Source organism: Amblyraja radiata, chromosome 10 (genome assembly GCF_010909765.2).
Source record: "Amblyraja radiata isolate CabotCenter1 chromosome 10, sAmbRad1.1.pri, whole genome shotgun sequence".
NCBI classification, from domain to species: domain Eukaryota; kingdom Metazoa; phylum Chordata; class Chondrichthyes; order Rajiformes; family Rajidae; genus Amblyraja; species Amblyraja radiata.
The window spans coordinates 63,348,387-63,368,076 of NC_045965.1; the positions used below are offsets into that span (position 1 = coordinate 63,348,387).

General features: G+C 49.4%; 1 protein-coding gene across 1 annotated transcript in view; it reads right to left on the bottom strand.

Annotated features, from left to right (window-relative positions):
- adgrl4 (adhesion G protein-coupled receptor L4) overlaps positions 1-19,690 on the bottom strand; it is a 91,549-nt gene that overhangs the window by 63,492 nt on the left and 8,367 nt on the right. Inside the window, exon 2 of the mRNA XM_033029071.1 lies at positions 18,717-18,893. Within this exon, the coding sequence (XP_032884962.1) occupies positions 18,717-18,893 (177 nt within the window). The remainder of the gene's footprint in view (positions 1-18,716; positions 18,894-19,690) is intronic.

Here is a 19,690-nt window from a genome sequence, read left to right on the forward strand (position 1 = left end):
CAGCGCGTTCCAGGTACTCGTTACTAGGGACAATTTACACTTTATGAAAGCCAATTAACCTACAAACCTGCAGGTCTTTGGAGTGTGGGAGGAATCCGGAGCACACGGAGAAAACCCACGCAGGTCACGGGGAGAAGGTACAAATTCCGTACAGACAGCACCCGTAGCCAGGATCGAACCTGGGTCTCTTGCGCTGTAAGGCAACAACCCTACCGCTGCGCCACCTGCTTACTCAGCAACCTCTGTGTAAAAGAAATTGCCCCACATATCTCCTTTATTAAATTTAAATTCCTAGAAATATTACATTAAAAACAGGAACTTTTTGAGGGAGAGATTTCTATGTTTTCACTCTCCTTCATGCACTGGTTTGAAACCTTCCCTTGAAGGCCTTGTTTAGTTTAGTTTAGTTTAGTTTAGTTTAGTTTAGTTTAGTTTAGTTTAGTTTAGTTTAGTTTAGTTTAGTTTAGTTTAGTTTAGTTTAGTTTAGTTTAGTTTAGTTTAGAGATACAGCACGGAAACAGGCCCTTCGGCCCACCGAGTCCATACTGACCAGCGATCCCCTCACGCTAACACTATCCTACACACACTAGGGACAATTTTACATGTATACCAAGACAATTACATAGAAACATAGAAACATAGAAAATAGGTGCAGGAGTAGGTCATTCGGCCCTTCGAGCCTGCACCGCCACTCAATGTGATCATGGCTTATCATCCAACTCAGTATCCTGTACCTGCCTTCTCTCCATACCCCCTGATCCCTTTAGCCACAAGGGCCACATCTAACTCCCTCTTAAATATAGCCAATGAACTGGCCTCAACTACCTTCTGTGGCAGAGAGTTCCACAGATTCACCACTCTCTGTGTGAAAAATGTTTTTCTCATCTCGGTCCTAAAAGATTTCCCCTTTATCCTTAAACTGTGACCCCTTGTTCTGGACTTCCCCAACATCGGGAACAATCTTCCTGCATCTAGCCTGTCCAACCCCTTAAGCATTTTGAAAGTAATAATTTGTAGTTACAACAAGTAACAGGTTGTAACAATTAACCTACAAACTTGCACGTCTTTGGAGTGTGGGAGGAAACCGAAGTTCTCGGAGAAAACCCACGCAGGTCACGGGGAGAACGTACAAACTCCGTACGGACAGCACCCGTAGTCGGGATCAAACCCGGGTCTCCGGCGCTGCGAGGCAGCAACTCTACCGCTGCGCCACCGTGCCAGTGTTTGGACATTGAGGCTGGGCCCCACTTGTACTGGACTCCCACCTCAACAGAGGAAAAAAAAACCTGGCAAATCCTTTGCTCTTTTGAAACCCATTAATTAAATCTCATCCTGATGTTCCCACTCTCAAGGATGCAGGTCCTTACATTGAATTCTTTGGCCCTGGCACAGAATCATTTTGTCGAATGGGCTAACACATCTTGCGCGACCAATATGTTTCAAAGCTGTGTACTTTTACCTATTATGAACGATAGCCGTGAATCTTTCATTTTGTGTTCAGTGTGTGTTCATTTTCAAGGGCATAATGGGCAAGGTGAACCATCCACAGTGTCAGAGAGCCTTTCTTTGGGAATTCTAAGTAACCTTATTGAGGTAATGTACGTCGAAAATTGTATGGTTGAATGGCAGGTGGCTGAATCTAACGTGCTAAATTCGATATAAAACCTTGATTTTCTTTCCATGTGTGTGGTTCAGCTGCTACTTAATCACTTCAGCTAATTTAACTCTTTCTGAAACCATTTTTTTCAATAGAGCAGCAATATTGAGGGCGCCACGGTGGCGCAGCGGTAGAGTTGCTGCCTCACAGCGCCAGAGACCCGGGCTTGATCCTGACAACGGTTGCTGTCTGTAAGGAGTTTACACGTTCTCCTCGAGGACCCACGGGTTTTCTCCGGGTGCCCCGGTTTCCTCCCGCACTCTAAGGACGTGCAAGTTTGTAAGTCAAATGGTCTCGGCAAAGACGGTAAATTGTCCCTAGTGTGTGTAGGATAGTGTTGGTGTGCGGGGATTATTGGTCGGCACGGAATCGGTGGGCCGACGGGCTTGTTTCCACGCTGTATCTCGAAACTAAACTAAACTAGACAATAACTGTATATGTGACATTTCGGGTCGAGACCTTTCATCAGACTCGACCCGAAAGGTCACCTATTCCTTTTCTCCATCTGCCGGACCTGTTGAGTTACTCCAGCATTTTGTGTATATCATCAGTGAAAATATTCAACTGCAGTTCAATTAAACAACAACTGTGCTCAATATCATGGGTTGCCCATCAAGTCCCTTCCATTGACTCCATCTACACCTCACGCTGCCTCGGCAAGGCCAGCAGCACAATCAAAGACCAGTCGCACCCTGGCCACTCCCTCTTCTCCCCTCTCCCATTGGGAAAAGGTACAGAAGTGTGAAAACGCACACCTCCAGATTCAGGGACAGTTTCTTCCCGGCTGTTATCAGGCAACTGAACCATCCTGCCACAACCAGAGAGCAGTCCTGAACTACTATCTACCTCATTGGTGACCCTAGGACTATCTTTGATTGGACTTTGCTGGCTTTGCCTTGCACTAAACGTTATTCACATATCATGTATCTGTACACTGTGAATAGCTCGATTGTAACCATGTATCGTCTTTCCGCTGACTGGTTAGCACGCAACAAAAGCTTTTCACTGTACCTCGGTACATGTGACAACATACTAAACTGCAGATAATTGAAGCAAACTGAACCAAAACAAACCAAACCCAACCCAACTCAACTCAACCCCAACCCCAACCCAACCCAACCCAACCCAACTCAACCCAACCCAACCCAACTCAACCCAAACCAACCCAACCCAACCTCAACTCAACCCCAACCCAACCCAACCTCAACCCAACCCAACCTCAACCCAACCCAACCTCAACCCAACCCAACCTCAACCCAACCCAACCCCAACCCAACCCCAACCCCAACCCCAACCCCAACCCCAACCCAACCCAACCCAACCCAACTCGGGTATGGTCTTAGCCAAAGCCAGGAGATGGCAGTGGGTGGCCCTGTGCCAGATGTGGGCACTGGACAGAGATGGGAGCGGCCCTGTGACTTCTGCCCCACCTCTACTTTCCTGATACGTTGGTACGTGAGGCCCTCAGAAGCTGTGGAAGGCCGGCAAACAAGGTTTAGCTTCGTTTAGTTCAGAGATAGAGCGCAGAAACAGGCCCTTCGGCCCATCGTGTCCACTCCGTCCAGCGATCCCCGCACACTAACACTACCCTACACACATTAGTTACAATTTTACATTTACACCAAGTCAATGAACCTGCAAACCTGTACGTCATTGGAGTGTGGGAGGAAATTGAAGATCTCAGAGAAAAACCCAGACAGGTCACGGGGAGAACGTACAAACTCCGTACCGACAGCACCGGTAGTCAGGATCGAACCCGGGTCTCTGGCGCTGTGATGCAGCAACTCTGCCACTGCGCCACCGTGCCGCCCTTATCGAGGTGGGGCCCTTTATCAAACACACCGCCCCCATTTCATTCAGCACGAGTGTGCCACACACCATCCATAATGATGACTATTGTCCTGCTGAGTTTCACCGTCGGTATAACTCCCCACAGCCAACAATGGACCATTGTGGACTCCACCATTCATTGATCATCGTTGCTGGCTTTGATTTGTCCTTTTGCATATAACATATAACCATATAACAATTACAGCACGGAAACAGGCCATCTCGGCCCTACAAGTCCGTGCCGAACAATTTTTTTCCCTTAGTCCCACCTGCCTGCACTCATACCATAACCCTCCATTCCCTTCTCATCCATATGCCTATCCAATTTATTCTTAAATGATACCAACGAACCTGCCGCCACCACTTCCACTGGAAGCTCATTCCACACCGCTACCACTCTCTGAGTAAAGAAGTTACCCCTCATGTTACCCCTAAACTTCTGTCCCTTAATTCTGAAGTCATGTCCTCTTGTTTGAATCTTCCCTATTCTCAAAGGGAAAAGCTTGATCACATCAACTCTGTCTATCCCTCTCATCATTTTAAAGACCTCTATCAAGTCCCCCCTTAACCTTCTGCGCTCCAGAGAATAAAGACCTAACTTATTCAACCTATCTCTGTAACTCATATCTCAAATTCATTTCTTCTACCTTTTCATATCTCTCCCCAGACTCTCAATCTGAAGAAAAGTCACCCATTCCTTCTCTCCAGAGGTGCTGCCTAACCCGCCGAGTTACTCCAGCATTTTTGCGTCTATGGTCGGAGTGAACCAGCACCTGCGGTTCCTTCCTACAGATCCATGATTTGTATATCCATAATCAGTGGTTAAACATGTGCAGCAGATGGTGTTGTGTTAAAGGAGTGGGGGGAAGGAAGTACAACATGAAAGGCTGGGGAGATGTTTAGCAAGCAGCCCCAGCCAAAGTACACATCGGGCAAACGCAGGCAGGATGTATCTGTGCACATGATGGGGATGTCCTGTGACTTCTCCCCTCAACTGGATTTGTTTTTCTCTCACAGTCTTTCCTCGTCCCACCCCTGTCATTCCATTCTCTCCCCGCTCCCGCCCAGCCGACCGTACGGAATCTTGAAAGCGCGCACCACCAGACTCGGGACACAAAATTGCTGGAGTAACTCAGCGGCTCAGGGGGCAGCATCTCTGGAGAGGAGGAACAGGTGACCTTTTCGGGTACCTTCCCCTGCCGTCGACTCCATCCACACCCCGCGCTGCCTCGGCAAGGCCAGCAGCATAATCAAGGACCAGTCGCACCCCGGCCACTCCCTCTGCTCCCCCTCTCCCATCGGGCAAGAGGGACGGAAGTGCGAAGACACACACCTCCAGATTCAGGGACAGTTTCTTCCCAGCTGTTATCAGGCAACTGAACCACCCTCACCACCCGTAGTCATGTTCAAACCCGGGTCTCTGGAGCTGTGAGGCAGCAACTCTACTGCTGCTCCACAGTGCCGCCCTATCTTGTGAAAATCTATATTTTTCTAATCTGACGCCAACGTTGTTTTTGTTGCCCTGATTGTGAGAAGCTTCAAGAGGCACGAATACGGTCATAAGGTCTTTAGTGATAAGAGCAGAATTGGGCCATTCAATAGACAATAGACAATAGACAATAGGTGCAGTTTTAAGCCATTCGGCCCTTCGAACCAGCACCACCATTCAATGTGATCATGGCTGATCATCCCCAATCAGTACCCCGTTCCTGCCTTCTCCCCATATCCCCTGACTCCGCTATTTTTAAGAGCCCTATCTAACTCTCTCTTGAAAGCATCCAGAGAACCTGCCTCCACCGCCCTCTGAGGCAGAGAATTCCACAGACTCACCACTGTCTGTGAGAAAAAGTGTTTCCTCGTCCATGTTCTAAATGGCTTACCCCTTATTCTTAAACTGTGGCCCCTGGTTCTGGACTCCCCCAACATCGGGAACATGTTTCCTGCCTCTAGCGTGTCCAATTCGGCCATTCGGCCCATCAAGTCTACTCCGTCATTCAATCATGGCTGATCTATCTCTCCCTCCTAACCCCATTCTCGTGCCTTCTCCCCATAACCCCTGACACCCGTACTAATCAAGAATCTATCTACCTCTGCCTCAAAAATATCCACCGACTTAGGCCTCCACAGCCTTCTGTGGCAATGAATTCCACAGATCCACCACCCTCTGACTAAAGAATTTCCTCCTCATCTCCTTCCTAAAGGAACGTCCTTTAATTCTGAGGCTGTGACTTCCGGTGCTAGACTCTCCCACTAGTGGAAACATCCTCCCCACATCAATGATATCAACGGCAAACCGTCAAGTAAACAGGACTTTGATCCAGGCATAATATCCCTTGAACAAATAGCTGAGTTACGTGCTGATGGACACAACTTTAGACAGAGGGCTTGATGAATGTTGACCACAACTGACGTTTCTCCCTGATGGTTATCTTCCACTGTGTTCCATTAAACATTATTTACCAAAAACCAGCAATTTGGACTTAGATCAAACCATCCTAAAAAAAAGATATTTCAGAAGGAACTGCAGATGCTGGTTAACACCGAATATAGACGCAAAATGCTGGAATAACTCAGCGGGACAAGCAATAGACAATAGGTGCAGGAGGAGGCTATTCGGCCCTTCGAGCCAGCACCGCCATTCAATGTGATCATGGCTGATCATCCCCAATCAGTACCCCGTTTACCCCGTTCCTGCCTTCTCTCCATATCCCTTAAATTCACTATCCCTAAGAGCTCTATCTAATAGCCCTGCCCCACGGTACGAGTTCATTCCAAGAGCTGTCCCGAGTTAAAAAAAAATCAAACTCGTGGTAAGCACGGAGAATGAATGTAGCGGGTACGTCGGAGCTCGGGGACGTCTCTTAGCGGCTCGTAACGCTAACGGCAGGTACTCGGGAAGACTCGCTAACGGCAGGTAAGCTCGGGAAGACTCGTGAAGATTTTTCAACATATTGAAAAATGTCCACGAGAGCCCCGAGTACCAACGAGTGGCCATTACCGTAAATCTCCGAGTTCGAATCAGGGCAAACTCGGGAGAACTCTTTGAATGAACTTGTACCATGGGACAGGGCTTTCACTCTCTCTTGAAAGCATCCAGAGAACCAGCCTCCACTGCCCTCTAAGGCAAAGAATTCCACACACTCACCACTCTCTGTGTGAAAACGTTTTTTCCTCAACTCCATTCTAAATGGCTTACCCCTTATTCTTAAACTGTGGCCCCTGGTTCCGGATTCCCCCAACATTGGGAACATATTTCCTGCCTCTAGTGTGTCCAAACCCTTAATAATCTTATATGTATCAATAGGCACCATCTCTGGAGAAAAGGAATAGATGATGTTTCGGGTCGAGACCCTTCATCAGACGGAAATCAGAGTGAGAATGAGATCCTAAAATAAAATTTGGTTTAGTTTATAGTCACGTGTACCAAGGTACAGTAAAAAGCTTTTATTGCGTATTAACCAGTCAGCGGAAAGCCAATGCATGGTTACTATCCGAGCCATACACAGTGTACAGATACATGATGGAGGGAATAATGTTTAGAACAAGATAAAGTTATGTCCGATTAAAGATAGTCCGAGGGTCTCCAATGAGGTAGATAGTAGCTCAGGACTGTTCTCCAGTTGTTGATAGGATGGTTCAGTTGCCTGATAACAGCTGGGAAGAAACTGTCCCTGAATCTGGAGGTGTGCGTTTTCACATTTCTATACTTTTTGCCCGATGGAAGAGGGGGAGAAGAGGGAGTGACAGGAGTGCGACTGGTCCTTGATTATGCTGCTGGCCTTGCCGAGGCAGCGTGAGGTATAAATGGAGTCAATGGAAGGGAGGATGGATTTTGTGTGACGGTCTGGGCTGCGTCCACAATTTGCTGCAATCTCTTGCGGTCTTGGATGAAGCTGTTCCCAAACCGTGCTGTGATGCATCCCGATGAAATGCTTTCTACGGCGCATCTGTAGAAGTTGGTGAGAGTTGTAGGGGGGACATGCCGAACTTCCTAAGCCTTCTGAGGAAGTGGAGGCATTGGTGTACTTTCATGGTCGTTGCTTCAACATGGGTGGTCCAGGAGAAGTTGTTGGTGATCAAGCTTTTCCCTTTGAGAATAGGGAAGATTCAAACAAGAGGACATGACTTCAGAATTAAGGGACAGAAGTTTAGGGGTAACATGAGGGGGAACTTCTTTACTCAGAGAGTGGTAGCGGTGTGGAATGAGCTTCCAGTGGAAGTGGTGGCGGCAGGTTCGTTGGTATCATTTAAAAATAAATTGGATAGGCATATGGATGAGAAGGGAATGGAGGGTTATGGTATGAGTGCAGGCAGGTGGGACTAAGGGAAAAAAGTTGTTCGGCACGGACTTGTAGGGCCGAGATGGCCTGTTTCCGTGCTGTAATTGTTATATGGTTATATGGTTATATGATATTGACTCCTAGGATGTGGTGATTTAACTGCTATGTAACTGTGGCCCTAACATCTGCGTGGGCTTGTCCTGCTCTTGAATGAGGAACAAACGATTCACGATACTCAACGATGACTTTAAACACATTTCTATTAGAAATCTCTGTTCTATCTTGGAAACCCAAATGATCCCGAGGCGCTGCTTCAGGGATGAGCAACTGAGTTATTCCTGGAAATTATCTCTCAATCAACTTCACTAATATAGACATCTGGCCATTTATCACATTGTAGTTTGTGGAAGCTTTGGAGTGCAGCTGCTAATGTTCTTGCATTTTAACAGCACCAAGAATACTTCGAAGATAGTCACAAAGTGCTGGAGTAACTCAGCGGGCCAGGCAGCGTCACGGGAGAGAAGGAATTGGTGACGTTTCGGGTCGAGACCCTCCATCAGACTGAGTGCCGGGGGAGGGGTGAATCTAGAGGTGTGGGAAGGCGCAGAACAAATCAGAGCCGGCACCGATGACTCAGGACCGGTGGAGCCCACAATGGTCCGTTGTTCGCTGGGGGCAAACAAAGTGATGCACACAGTGAAATGAGCAAGAGGACCGCCAAGACGGGCGGTCACAGTGGTGCGATGGTAGAGTTGCTGCCTTAAAGCGAATGCAGCACCGGAGTCCCGGGTTCGATAGCACCGTCTGTACGGAGTTTGTACCTTCTCCCCGTGACCTGCGTGGGTTTTCTCCGAGATCTTCGGTTTCCTCCCACACTCCAAAGACGTACAGGTTTGTAGGTTCATTGGCTTGGTAAATGTTAAAAAAAATTGTGACTAGTGGATCGCTGGTCGGTCCGTGCAGATATCTCTTGGTTTCCTGGTCCTCCAAAATATTCCAAATGGAATTTAAACTGGAGGTGGGTCTAAAGTAAACTAAAAGCAGACTAGGATGGGAGAGAGGGGATGGGAGAGAGGGGATGCAAGGGTTACTTGTAGTTAGAGAAATCAATATTCATGCAGCTTGGTTGTAAGCTGCCGAAGCGATATATGAGGTATGAGGCATCAATCGTAGACTAAGCGTAGGTTGGGCGATCGTTTCGCCGAACACCTCCGCTCAGTCCGCAATAACCTACCTGAACTCCCGGTGGCTCAGCACTTCAACTCCCCCTCCCATTCCCAATCCGACCTCTCTGTCCTGGGTCTCCTCCATTGCCAGAGTGAGCAACAGCGGAAATTGGAGGAACAGCACCTCATATTCCGTCTGGGGTCCTTGCGCCCTCATGGCATTAACATTGAATTCTCCCAATTTTGCTAGCCCTTGCTGTTTCCTCCCCTTCCTTAACCCTCTAGCTGTCTCCTCCCACCCTCCCATCCGCCCACCCTCGGGCTCCTCCTCCTCCTCCCCTTTTCCTTCTTCTTCCCCCCCACCCCCCATCAGTCTGAAGAAGGGTTTCGGCCCGAAACGTCGCCTATTTCCTTCGCTCCATAGATGCTGCTGCACCCGCTGAGTTTCCCCAGCAATTTTGTGTACCATCAATACTTAGTTGGGTTTAGTTTTATGCCCCTGTCCCACTTAGGAAACCTGAACGGAAACCTCTGGAGACTTTGCGCCCCACCCAAGGTTTCCGTGCGGTTCCCGGAGGTTGCAGGTGGTTGCCGGAGGTTGCAGGTAGTGGAAGCAGGTAGGGAGACTGACAAAAACCTCCGGGAACCGCACATAAACCTTGGGTGGGGCGTCTCCAGAGGTTTCCGTTCAGGTTTCCTAAGTGGGACAGGGGCGTAAGGATTGTATCATAGTTGTATAGTAGTTTATTACATGTTTGTATTGTATTATGGTGGTGGGTTCTGGCTTGTTTTATTGTAGTGTAATATTATTTTTTAATAATTGAATAAATTTATATTAAAAAAAAAAAAAAAATAGAGGTAACCAATCTACCTACAAACACATACAGGTTTGTACAAACTGAGTGGGTTTTCTCAGGGATCTCTGGTTTCCTTCCACACTCCAAAGACGTTGTAAGTTAATTGGCTTTGGTAAAATTGTAAAGCTTCCCTATTGTGTAGGATGGAGCTAGTGTACAGGATGGTCGGAGTGGACTCGAAGGGCCGAAGGGCCTGTTTCTGCGCTGTATCACTAAAGACTGAAATAATTGGGCTTGTGAGAGCTTGCTGAGTGATAACTAGCCTACGTTAAAATAGAAAACGCAACATGTACTCCTGAACAGATTAGCGTGTAAGAAGGAACTGCAGATGCTGGTTTAAACCGAAGATAAACATGAAGATAGTCTGAAGAAGGGTCTCGACCCGAAACGTCACCCGTTCCTTCTCTCCAGAGATGCTGCCTGCCTGTCCTGCTGAGTAACTCCAGCTTAACAGATTGGTTTCTTCTTAGTGTAGAGATACAGCACGGAAACGGGCCCTTCGGCCCAACGAGTCCGCACATTAACATTATCCTACACGCATTCGGGACAATTTACGATTACCCTACAATCCTGTACGTCTTTGGAGTGCGGGAGGAAACCGAAGGTCTCGGAGAAAACCCACGCAGGTCACGGGGAGAACGTACAAACTCCGCACAGACAGCGCCCACGGTCAGGATCGAACCTGGGTCTCGGGCGCTGTGAGGCAGCAACTTTACCACTGCACCACCATGCCCCCCCCCCCCCCCCCACCCATTTATTGTTAATTGTCACGTGTACCGAGGTACAGTGGAAAGCTTTTGTTGCGTGCTAACCAGTCAGCAGAAAGACAAAACATGATTACCATCGAGCCGTCCACAATCTGCTGTTGAAATAAAGGTGAAAAAGAATGGAGCGATTGTAATGAAAGATAGCAGATCCACGACAGGGATCAGCGGGCAAAGAGTCGCCCTGGCAACAGCGCCATCTTGGATCTTGAACACCACCAAATCTAACGTCTCTGGCGCTGTGAGGCAGCAACTCCACCGCTGCGCCATCGTGCCGCCCAATCCGCCACAGTTCAGATAAAGGTCTAATCTTCCTTCTGTCCCTCCTTTCACAAACTCCCATCTTCCTTTCTGCACATTCTGTGGGATAAATCTGGCTGATATGAAGCAGCTACGGACTGAGTCTTTAGTTTAGAGATTGAGCGCGGAACCAGGGCCTTTGGCCCACCGAGTCCGTGCCGACCAGCAATCCCCACACTTTACCCCTAATGAAACATAGAAACATAGAAACATAGAAAATAGGAGTAGGCCATTCGGCCCTACGAGCCTGCACCGCCATTCAATATGATCATGGCTGATCATCCAACTCGGTATCCTGTACCTGCTTTCTCTCCATACCCCTGATCCCTTTAGCCACATCTAACTCCCTCTTAAATATAGCCAATGATCTGGCCTCAACTACATTCTGTGGCAGAGAATTCCAGAGATTCACCACTCTCTGTGTAAAAAATGTTTTTCTCATCTCAGTCCTAAAAGATTTCCCCCTTATCCTTAAACTGTGACCCCTTGTTCCCCCAACATCGGAAACAAACTTCCTGCATCTAGCCTGTCCAACCCCTTAAGAATTTTGTAACATTTAAGATTATTAAGTGTTTGGACACGCTAGAGGCAGGAAACATGTTCCCGATGTTGGGGGAGTCCAGAACCAGGGGCCACAGTTTAAGAATAAGGGGTTAGCCATTTAGAACGGAGATGAAGAAAAACTTTTTCACACAGAGAGTTGTGAGTCTGTAGAATTCTCTGCCTCAGAGGGCGGTGGAGGCCAATTCTCTGGATGCTTTCAAGAGAGAGTTAGATAGAGCTCTTAAAGATAGCGGAGTCAGGGGATATGGGGAGAAGGCAGGAACGGGGTACTGAGTGGGGATGATCTGACATGATCACATTGAATGGCTGGTGCTGGTTCGAAGGGCCGAATGGCCTACTCCTGCACCTATTGTCTATTGTCTATTGTTTATTGCCTACATGCACTAGGGACAATTTAAACTTATCCCAAGCCAATTAACCTACCAACCTGTACGTCTTTGGAGTGTGGGAGGAAACCGGAGAACCGGGGGAACAACTTGTACACGGGTCACGGGGAGAAGGTACAAACTCCGTACAGACAGCACCCGTAGTCGGGATCGAAGCCGGGCCTCTGGCGCTGTGAGGCAGCAACTCTACCGCTGAGCCAGCGTGAAGCCCCAGTCGACAGCCTCCCTGGGTCTTGGCAAGTTGCTGCTCTATTGTTGTCCCTGGGAGGCGGCCAGTTCCCCACACAATGTCCGTCCGCATCACAAACAACTGTGTCTGCATGTGTGGCAGCCAAGAACGAGGAGTGCTGACCATTGAGGTGACCCTTTCAAACATAGGAAAGATATGCTTGTATGTATAAATAGCCAGGGACTCTGGAAGAGAGACTCGTTGGCAGTGGGGAATCGTGGGGGATGGTTGAGTTTAGTTTGGAGACAAACGGCGTGGAAGCAGGCCCTTCGGCCCATCGACTAAGTGTCGACCAGCATTCCCCCACACAATATATTTATGTAGCACATTTTTAGTCAACTTGCATTGACCCCAAAGTGCTTCACATAATTACATCCACACACACAGGCAAAGGTGGGTGAAGTGTCTTGCCCAAGGACACACACAGGCAAAGGTGGGTGAAGTGTCTTGCCCAAGGACACAACGACAGTATGCACTCCAAGCGGGATTCGAACCAGCTACCTTCCGGTTGCCAGCCGAACACTTAGCCCATTGTGCCATCTGTCGTCCCAATAACACCAACTAGGGTGAAGAAGGGTCTCGGCCCTGAAACGTTACCCCTTCCTACTCTCCAGAGAGGCTAGGCTGCCTGTCCCGCTGAAGTTACTCCAGCATTTTGTGTCTATTTTCACACTGGGGAACTGCACGGAAACAGGCCCTTCGGCCCACCGAGTCCGCACCGACCAGCGATCCCCGCACACTAACATTATCCTACACACACTCGGGACAATTTGCATTTACACCAAGCCAATGAACCTACAAACCTGAACATCTTTGGAGCGCGGGAGGAAACTGAAGATCTCGGAGAAAACCCGAGCAGGTCACGGGGAGAACGTACAAACTCCGGACAGACAAGACATGCTTCCTCGAGGTTGTCTCTTAGTTTTTAGTTTTAGTTTTAGCGAAACAGCATGGAAACAGGCCCTTCGGCCCAGCGAGTCCATGCCGACCATCGATCACCAGGGGAGAAAGCGAGAGATTGGGGTTAAGAGGGAGAGTTCGATCAGCCATGATTGAATGATGGAATGGGCTTGATGGGCCGAATGGCCAAATTCTGTTCCTACTACACATGAACGTATGGTCCCATTCACACGCTTCAAAGGATTTACAAAAGTACTGGGCACAGTGGCGCAGCTAGTAGAGTTACTGCCTCACAGTGGAGGAGACCTGGGTTCGATCCTGACCACAGGTGCTGTCTGCATGGAGTTTGTACGTTCTCCCTGTGACTGCGTGGGTATTCCTCCGGGTGCTCGGGTTTCAGTTCAGAGACACAACATGGAAACAGGCTCTTAGGCCCACTGAGTCCACGCTAGGGTTGCCAACTGTCCCGTATTAGCCGGGACATCCTGTATATTGGTCTAAATTGGTTCTTGTCCCGTATTTGACCGCTACTACTCGGGTCGAGGGGACTGTCGGGTTGGAGCGCCGCGTCCGGCCCTGCCTCACCCATCCTGATGTAGTGCAGCCCATGGAGTGCAGCAGCAGCAGCAGCAGCAGCAGCGGCTCCTCGCCCGTGGCCCCGTCCGTCGGCAGTCCGGCCAGCTGTCCGACCTTCGGACCTTCGCTTACCGCCAACACCACCACCACCCCTCCTTCTCACGGCCGATCATCGGCTCACGAGTTGGATGGGGCGCCGGACTAGCCCGCTGGCTGGGCTTTGTGTGCAGTCCAGCACCCGGGCCAACTCATCATTCACCCAGCCACGGCCGAGTCGGTCAACGAATTGCTGTTGGGAATTTGTCCCGTATTTTGACCTTTTGTCCCTTATTTAGGAGTGAGAAAGTTGACAACCCTAATTCCTACTGTCTTACTGAACCAGACCCTGGTCTAACAAACCAGCCCTCCAAGTCCTATTTTAGTTTTCCTTTTTAGTTTAGAAATACAGAGTCCCTTTGGCCCACCGAGACCTCGCCGACCAGCGATCCCCGCACACTTACACTATCCTACACACACTATAAGGGCAATATTTTTTTTGTACATTCATACCAAGCCAATTAACCTATAAACCTGTACGTCTTTGGGGCGTGGGAGGAAACTGAAGATCTCGGAGAAAACCCACGCGGGTCGCGGGGAGAACGTACAAACTCCGTGCAGACAAGCTCCCGCAGTCAGGATGGAACCCGGGTCTCTGGCGCCGTAAGGCAACAACTCTACCTCCGCGCCACCCTGCCGCCTGTTCTTGTTTTCCAACCTATCTCACGGCCGTCCCGTAAACAGCAGAGCCGAACTCTCTGCAGCTACACAAAATCTCCTTTGACAGGCATTGCAGAAAGGATATTATTCAAGCTCCGCGTTCCAAAACAAATTGGTCGCTTCCTTCCACTCTGGTGATTGCGGGTCCCGATTAGCCATTGGGAGGTAGGGTGAGAGGTTCAAGGGGAAGAGAGGCACAAGGTCTCGGAACAAGTTACAAGCCAATTAACCTGGTCAAGGCACAATCCACTCCACCCTGCATGCCTGAAGGGAGGTGCACTGAGGAGATTCATTAAAGGTAGGGCCTGCACAATGGTTGGATCAAGTGTGACCTATTCCCACTCTGGTGTTATGGATTCTGACAGCTGTAAACTTTGGTTTAATTGAGTTCAGTTTAGTTTGGTTTAGTTGCGTTCAGTTTAGTTTAGTTTAGTTTAGTTTAGTTTGGTTTAGAGATACAGCACACAAACAGGCCCTTCGGCCCACCGAGTCCCCCCCGACCAGCGATCCCCTCACACAAAGACTACTCTACACTATGGACAATTTTACATTTACACCAAGCCAGTTAACCTACAAACCTGCACGTCTTTGGAGTGTGGGTGGTAACTGAAGGTCTCAGACAAAACCCACGCGGGTCAAGGGGAGAACGTGCAAACTCCGTACAGACAGCGCCCGTAGTTAGGATCGAAACCGGTTCTCTAGCGCTGTGAGGCAGCAACTCTACCGCTGCGCCACCATGACTGCCGACTGCGAATTTGTAAACTGAGTTGGGTTTGTATTTGGCGGCACAGTCGTGGGTGGACAAAGAGTATAGAAGGGGGGCTGAGAACGCGGTGTTGAGGAATTATCGTGGAGGGTGATTTGTCATCTATCATCACTGTTTGTGGTCTGTTGGTCAGGAAGTTGTAGGTTCCGTTACAGGGTGACCGTCATCCATAGTGTACAGATACAGGATAAAGGTATCTCAGCTGGCTCCGTTCCTACCTTTCCAACAGATCCCACTTCATCTCTCTCCACAACCACACCTCTGCTACAGCCACAGTCACTCAAGGCGTTCCCCAAGGCTCCGTACTCGGCCCCCTCCTCTTCATCATCTACATCCTCCCCCTTGGTCAGATACTCCGCCACTTCAACCTGGACTTCCACTGTTACGCCGATGACACCCAGATCTATCCTCGGCACCAAATCCCCCCACAACCCCCCCCCCCCCCCCCTGCTCTCCCATATCAACTCCTGTCTGTCAGCTATAAAAACCTGGATGCAACATAATTCCTCAAACTCAACAGCGATAAGACAGAATTCCTCCTCATAGGCTCCAAAGCCACACTCAGCAAAATCAATAACCCCACTCTCACCATCGACGGCACCACTGTCTCCCCATCTCCCAAGGCCCGCAACCTTGGCGTGATCTTTGATTCCACCCTCTCCCTTGAGCATCACATCCGCCATGTCATTAAAACCTCCTTCTTTCATCTACGCAACATCGCCAAACTCAGACCCTCTCTCACACCGCCCGCTGCTGAAAGACTCATCCATGCCTTCATCTCCTCCCGACTGGACTATTGCAACTCATTTCTCCTTGGCATCAGCTCCACCTACATCAACCGACTCCAACTGGTCCAGAACGCAGCCGCCCAACTCATCACCCACACCAAATCCTGGCATCACATCACTCCAGTCCTCAAACAACTTCACTGGCTTCCCATCTCCCACCGGATCACCTACAAAATCCTGATCCTCACCTACAAAGCCCTCCACCATCTGGCCCCCCCATATCTCACTGACCTCCTCTCCCCCTACCAACCCTCATGGTCCCTCAGAACCACATCAGCCGGTCTCCTCTCCATCCACAAGTCCAACCTCTGCAGTTTTGGGGACAGAGCCTTCTCCAGGGCAGCTCCCAGGCTCTGGAACTCCCTCCCCCAACTGATCCGCAATTCCGTGTCCCTAACCATCTTCCAGTCCCGCCTCAAGACCCATCTCTTCACCTCTGCCTATCCTTAGCCCCACGTCCCCCTCCCTTTTCATCTGTGCATTAATTGCCTCATATTGTGTTTTGAATTGAATTCTGTCTTTACTTTGTGTACTAGTCATGTCTCTACTATTTATTTCATTCCCCTTACATGTTTTTCCTCTAACTGCTAAATTTTTGTAAGGTGTCCTTGAGACTCTTGAAAGGCGCCCATAAATAAAATTTATTATTATTATTATTAAAGGGCACAGCAAGGGGACGTTTCCGGTCAAGACCAGAATCTGCAGTCTAGTTTAGTTTTAATCATAATCATAGTCATAGTCATACCTTATTAGCCAAGTATGGAAGTCTGTGGAATTCTCTGCCTCAGAAGGTGGCAGAGGCCGGCTCTCTGGATACTTTCAAGAGAGAGCTAGATAGGGCTCTTAAAGATAGCGGATATGGGGAAAAGGCAGGAACGGGCTACTGATTGGAGATCGGGTCGGGGGCCTTGAGCCTTCCGTTGACGGGACGATCTTGACTCCAGTAGCCGGCGGCGGGGCTCCTAGTCGGGGCGATCAAGCTCCTGCATCGGGGGATGTCAGCTCCCCCGCGCCGGCGATCGGACCCCGGGTCGGGGCTAGTCGAACGTCGTGCGGTTTTGGAGCTCCCGACTCAGTCTCTCCGAGATTGCGAGCTCCTTGGTGTTAAAGTCCGCGGGCCGTGGTTGGAGCGTTGATCCCAGGCAAGGAATCGGCCCCGATGGTAAGTCCACAGCCCCGCAGTGGGGCTCGAAGTCAGTCCCGAGCGATGCCGCCAGCTCCATGATGTTAGGCCGCAGAGCGACCGGAGATACGATCCGGAAAACAATCGCATCTCCGGCAAGGTAGGAGATTTTAAAACGTTTCCCCCGATCCCCTCCCCCACCCCCCACATAAAATAAACCAGAGAACATTAACACAAACTTTTAAAACATACTAAAAATAATTTAAAAGACGAAAGGCGAAACAGATTTCACACAGAGAGTGGTGAATCTCTGGAACTCTCTGCCACAGAAGGTAGTTGAGGCCAGTTCATTGGCTATAGTTAAGAGGGAGTTAGATGTGGCCCTTGTGGTATGGAGAGAAGGCAGGTACAAGATACTGAGTTGGATGATCAGCCATGATCATATTGAATGGCGGTGCAGGCTCGAAGGGCCGAATGGCCTACTCCTGCACCTATATTTTATGTTTCTATGTTTCTATGAAAGGACAGACAGACTGTTGGCGAGGCTGCCATCGCGGCGCCACCTGGTGGAACATAGATTAGCGATACAGAGTGGAAACAGGCCCTTTGGCCCACCAGCGATCACCCTTACACTAGTTTTATCTAACAAACTAGGAACAATTTTTACTGATGCCAATTAGCCAACAAACCCGCACGTCTTTGGAGTGTGGGAGGAAACTGGAGCAGGAAAAATGTTCCCGATGTTGGGGGAGTCCAGAACCAGGGGTCACAGTTTAAGAATAAGGGTTTGGCCATTTAGGACTGAGATGAGGAAACATTTTTTCACCCAGAGAGTTGTGAATCTGGAGAATTCTCCGCCACAGAAGGCGGTGGAGGCCAATTCACTGGATGTTTTCAACATAGAGTTAGATATGGCTCTTAGGGCTGACAGAATCAAGGATTATGGGGAGAAAGCAGGAAGTGGGTACTGATTTTGGATGATCAGCCATGATCATATTGAATGGCGGTGCTGGCTCGAAGGGCCGCATGGCCTACTCCTGCACCTATTTTCCATGTTTTTATGTTTTCATGTTTCACCCGAAGAAAACCCAGGCAGGTCACGAGGGAAACGTACAAACTCCGTACATATGACAGGATGGAACCTGGGTCTTCTTGCTATTGAGGGAGTGGAGCGTAGGTTCACAAGGTTAATTCCGGGGATGGCGGGACTGTCGTATGCTGAGAGAATGGAGCGGCTGGGCTTGTATACTCTGGAGTTTAGAAGGATGAGAGGTTATCTCATTGAAACATATAAGCTTATTAAAGGTTTGGACACGCTAGAGGCAGGAAACATGTTCCCGATGTTGGGGGAGTCCATAACCAGGGTCCACACAGTTTAAGAATAAGGGGTAAGCCATTTAGAACGGAGATGAGGAAACGCTTTTTCACACAGAGAGAGTTGTGAGTCTGTGGAATTCTCTGCCTCAGAGGGTGGTGCAGGCCGGTTCTCTGGATACTTTCAAGAGAGAGCTAGATAGGGCTCTTGAAGATAGTGGAGTCAGGGGTTATGGGGAGAAGGCAGGAACTGATTGTGGATGATCAGCCATGATCACATTGAATGGCGGTGCTGGCCCGAAGGGTTGAATGACCTACTCCTGCACCTATTGTCTATTGTCCATTGTCTGGCGCTGTGAGGCAGCAATTCTACGCTGCGCCACCGTGCTTCGTCTGTGGAAGCCTCTTCGCCACCCGTGTTAAACCGTGAGAGGCGCAACTGCGGAGTGACGTGACCTACCTTCGCAGTATTTCACTCCGTCACCCGTGAAACCAGCATTGCAGTAGCAGCCGAGCTTGCCCGCCACCTGCTTGCATGTGGCGTTCTTGTGACATTCGTTGCCCTTGCACCTTGCGTCGGCGTGTGGTCCGGGACTCAGCGAGAAGGAGCAGAGGTCCAGCAGACTGGACAGCCACACTGCAGTGGACCAACAGGGGGGGAGAAAGAAACGCTGATGAACAACACAGGACATACTTTCGTTTCGCTGGACTCCTCCGCTCGTTCCACCAAACCCGATCTCCCAAAAACTTACATTCCTCCCCCCCCCCCCTCCCATTCCCACACTGACCTCTCTGTCCTGGGCCTCCTCCACTGTCAGAGTGAGGCCCAGCGCAAAATGGAGGAACAGCACCTCATATTTCGCTTGGGCAGCTTACACCCCAGCGGTATGAACATTGACTTCTCTAACTTCAAGTAGCCCTTACATTCCCTCTCTCTCCATCCCCTCCCCTTCCCAGTTCTCCCACCAGTCTGACTGTCTCCGACTACGTTTTATCTCCGTTTGCTGTGTTGTTACCTTCATATTTTACCTTTAATTTAGTTCAGTTTATTATCACAAAAGCTTGTCTCAACAAAAGCTTTCCACTGTGCCTCGACACACGTGACAATAAACTAAACTGAACTGAACTGTGTAACTGTCTTACAATTACAAGACAATTAACCGACAAACCTGTACGTTTTTGGAGCGTGGGAGGAAACGGGAGCACCCGGAGAAAACCCACGCAGGTCACGGGGAGAACGCTTAGTTTAGTTGAGTTTAGTTTATTGTCACGTGTACCGAGGCACGGTGAAAAGCTTTTTGTCACGTGCTAACTAGCCAGCGGGAAGACAAAGAAGAAGGGTTTCGGCCCGAAACGTCGCCTATTTCCTTCGCTCCATAGATGCTGCTGCACCCGCTGAGTTTCCCCAGCAATTTTGTGTACCAGCGGGAAGAC